This window comes from Hordeum vulgare, chromosome 5H (assembly GCF_904849725.1).
Source record: "Hordeum vulgare subsp. vulgare chromosome 5H, MorexV3_pseudomolecules_assembly, whole genome shotgun sequence".
Taxonomy (NCBI): Eukaryota; Viridiplantae; Streptophyta; class Magnoliopsida; order Poales; family Poaceae; genus Hordeum; species Hordeum vulgare.
The window spans coordinates 495,862,606-495,866,588 of record NC_058522.1 but is presented as its reverse complement, the minus strand read 5'-3'; the positions used below and the strand labels follow the sequence as shown (position 1 = coordinate 495,866,588).

Sequence of the window (3,983 nt, the reverse complement as noted above, 5' to 3'; positions counted from 1 at the left end):
TTCAGGTCCAAATTTGAAATATACATTGAGAAACATAAAAAGACAAATTCAGCATAAATAGTGTAAAAAAGGCAAAAGTCAAAACGCCACAATTCACATCTAAATTTGTCTTTTCTTGTTTTTCAATGTGTATTTAGAATTTGCATGTGAAATTTTTGGGGGATGTGCATTCATGCGATGTGGACATCCGCAATTATTTTCAGAACTTTTTGAGATGTTTAAAATTAATATTTTTGAATGATATCATGGAAGCATTTGGAAGATGGTATCACCGGATACTCTCCCTCTCGGGGAACAAGACGACCTCATTCAGCAGTGACCGCTGTCTTCTCTTTCTGGCCGATCAGCCGGCGGACCAATCAGGCAAGGCAATCACCGCTGCATTAACACTGTTAAGCCAGAAGAAAGTTCGCTTTTTTTTCTTTTGAGAGGAGCAGGAAGTTGCCTTTTTTGCTTAACACTGCAATGCCAAAAGCCCCCACACGCCCAGCAGGAGAAAAGTCTCATGAACACCACTTGATTTCATCCCATTGTCACCAGCTGTCCGGACACCGCATCCCTACCGCCGTCCCAAGCGCGTTCATACACTTCAACCTCCAGCACCACGCATACCTATAAATATGTCTCCCACACTCTCGCTCAAGCTCAAGAAATCATCTCACACTCCTCAGTCCTCAGTAAGCTCAAGCACCATGCTCAGACTGTTCAAGAAGGAAGCCGCCTGCCAATCACCCAGCACTCTGCCGGTAGCCATGGACATGGGCCTTGAGGTCTCGAGCTCCTCCCCCTCCTCCTCGTCGGTGTCGTCCTCGCCCGAGCACGCGGCGAGGCGGGCGTCGCCGGCGAAGCGCCCCGCTGGGCGCACCAAGTTCCGGGAGACGCGGCACCCGGTGTACCGCGGCGTGCGGCGCCGGGGCAACACCGAACGGTGGGTCTGCGAGGTGCGCGTCCCCGGCAAGCGCGGTGCTCGGCTCTGGCTCGGGACGTACGCCACGGCTGAGGTCGCCGCGCGCGCGAACGACGCTGCCATGCTCGCCCTGGGCGGCCGCTCCGCCACGTGCCTCAACTTCGCCGATTCCGCGTGGCTGCTCGCCGTGCCGTCCGCCCTGTCCGATCTCGCAGACGTCCGGCGCGCGGCTGTCGAGGCCGTCGCGGATTTCCAGCGACGGGAGGCTGCCGATGGCTCCCTCGCCATCGCTGTCCCTAAGGAGGCCTCCTCTGGCGCTCCTTCACTATCTCCGTCGTCTGGGTCCGACAGTGCCGGTTCGACGGGGACGTCGGAACCTTCCGCCAATGGAGTGTTCGAGGGGCCCGTTGTAATGGACAGTGAAATGTTCAGGCTTGACTTGTTCCCGGAAATGGACCTGGGCTCGTACTACATGAGCCTCGCGGAGGCGCTGCTCATGGACCCGCCGCCTACAGCGACCATCATCCACGCGTACGAAGACAACGGCGACGGGGGAGCTGATGTCCGGCTCTGGAGCTATAGTGTCGATATGTGATTTCCCAGATGATTCTGCTCTGTTTTGACTGTGTACTGACTGCTGAGTAGTTTTTTTGTTTCCTTAGGAAAGTTTTCCTCTTTTAGAGTGAAGATGTTGTAGCTAATAAACTGAAGCTGCTTCCAATCCAGCACTGAATGAAACAGTTTTAGTCGCTGCAATTCTTATGCCACCTTTATGACTCCGGCTCTTTTATTCCTGAAACATTTCGTGCAATTTCAAACTATAAAAAGGAAAACAAGAACGACAGATCAAAGCAGATACTTTGTTGGTTGAGATTTGAGACGGGTTGCAAAGGATTCCAGAAACAGAAAGTGTTCCTTCATGCGCCATGACCTTAGAACATCTACAATCAGACCCTTCATACTGATTTAAAAGCTCGTGCAAGTCGTCCGGTCACTAACCGGTCATAGAATTTTGACCCAGCTAGACCTTCGAAATGGGCTCAAACTTCCGGGTTGACATATACCCCTTACATCCAGCCCAAATATAAGGAGGATATGGAAGCCCGGGAGCTCCCACGCACGCCCGGTACGTCGGACCCGACAACCCTATCCCACCGCAAATTACCACAAATTCTCTAACCCCTTCCTCCTCCTCCCGCCGTCCTCCAACATTTTTCGCACCCGAACCCTCGCCGCTGGCACCCTTACTCTCCATCCTCACCACCTGTCCAGATCCGTCGGCGTGATGTCTTCCAGCGCGTCTCCGACAGCCGCGACGGAGACAAAGTCCGCCTCGTCCGACGGCGTCTCTTCCTCTACTTCGTCTTGCAAATTGGAGAACGACGCCCGTAAGATTCATCATCGCCGGCAGCGAGAGAGGGAGGCGGAGTTGGCGCCCAGGTAGGTGCAGGCATCGTCCAGGAGATGTCCTCTCGGCACGTTGGGCACTCCAGACCCCATCCATCCAAGCGCCGACGCAGTTTGTGCTGTGCGACAACCTTGGGACCGAGGAGGATCGTACGACCGATTAGGCCATTCCGGAGAGCTTTCCGGCCACGCAGAATCCGTCGGTCGATGAATGTGAGTCGACCCAGCTCATTTGGAAGCGGATGAGCATGTGCATCGCCATCGCCCAAGATGCATTCAACATGTTCGATGAACGACTGAACAAGATGGGGTATGTTTTCTCCTGCCCGATCAAATGTTTAATGTTTTTCATAGATCACTAGTTCACATATGATGAATGCTTACAAATCATGAACGTGTAGGACGCGGTTGCGGCAGCGGAGCATGCAGCCTGGATGCAGACGAAGTACGAAGCCCGCATGCAGGTGGAGCTGGCTGCCTAGGCGGAGCAATTCAAGCTGGACGAACAGGACGCATGGATGAACGCGTCCGGCAAGTGATCCGACACACATCCTTTTTCTTTGGGATATTGATTTTATTTTGTCATGTCCGGTTTGTTAAATTATCTTTTAATTTGCTTTGTTTGAAACTGTTGAATTGAAATAATTTATATCGGATAATCGATGTACAAGAATTGCATGAATATGTAAGTTTTATTTAAGATATGTGAATGTGGGACGCAGCATATAAGAAGCCGTGGGATGCTGTCCGAGAACGTGTCCGAACGCGTCAGGCCTATAATGGATTGGATTTGCTAAGTCTGGTAGTAGATGTTTTTAAATTGCAAAGCAGAGAGAGGAAAGTACCTGTAACTTTCAGTGATCAGTCGATGTGTCCCATGCGTCTATAACGTGTGGTCTCGGCTTAAATTGGTCAGGAGCCCAGCAGGTTAAAATGCATCGAGAGTAGCTCTGAATCTTCTTGGCGTTTCCTGTCTAAATTTTCGTGGCTTGGCGTTTTTAGTACAGTGGTGAGGAAGCAGCCGTAAACTCTCACGCAGGGAATGCTGCCGTGGCGCTCCGCGCCTCCTTCCTAAATCCTATCTATCGAAGGCAACAAAATGAGATGCTTAGAGCATCTCCGGCAACCGAATGGCCCGCAAAACTCATTTAGAGTGTGTTTGTTTGCCAGCATGGATTTTAAGATGTTTGCGTAGATTTCTCAAATAAGCTTGGTTAAGGAAAAAAAAACAGCCTTAAAACCATCATCCGTAAATTGATTGGTTGTCCGTATATAGGTTAGCTGTATGAAAAACTAATTTTAACACCATGTTGGGTTGGCCGTATTGCATTAAACGCTTGTAGGACATGTTAATTGATTGCAACCTGCATTAGGTGCTCTCATCACTTTTCACTAATAATGATCTTTTCATACACATCTAAGGAGTATCATTCCTAGCTACGAAACGATTTACGGTTTATCCTAACTACTATTAAATAAAATTACACATTATTAAGAATCGATTAGCTGAATGGAAAAGTTCATCATCCAGCCTCTTCCTCTTTCTCTTACCTCTTCTTCTACTGTTGTTATTCCTCTTCCTCTACTGTTGCTTCATCTTCCTCTTTTGTTGTTGCTCTTGCTCTTCTTCTTCTTCTTTTCTTCAGATCCTTGTCTGACCTCTATTATC

General features: G+C 49.7%; 1 protein-coding gene across 1 annotated transcript; it reads left to right on the top strand.

Annotated features, from left to right (window-relative positions):
- Positions 1-602: 602 nt before the first annotated feature.
- Positions 603-1,674, top strand: LOC123396717 (dehydration-responsive element-binding protein 1H-like). Its single transcript, XM_045091570.1, has one exon. The coding sequence runs from the start codon at positions 621-623 to the stop codon at positions 1,500-1,502; it is 882 nt and encodes a 293-aa protein (XP_044947505.1). The 5' UTR covers positions 603-620; the 3' UTR covers positions 1,503-1,674.
- Positions 1,675-3,983: the final 2,309 nt, after the last annotated feature.

What these genes read in the sequence shown, in the direction of transcription:
- LOC123396717 (XM_045091570.1), top strand. Translation starts at nt 621, where the DNA reads ATGTCTCCCACACTCTCGCTCAAGCTCAAGAAATCATCTCACACTCCT.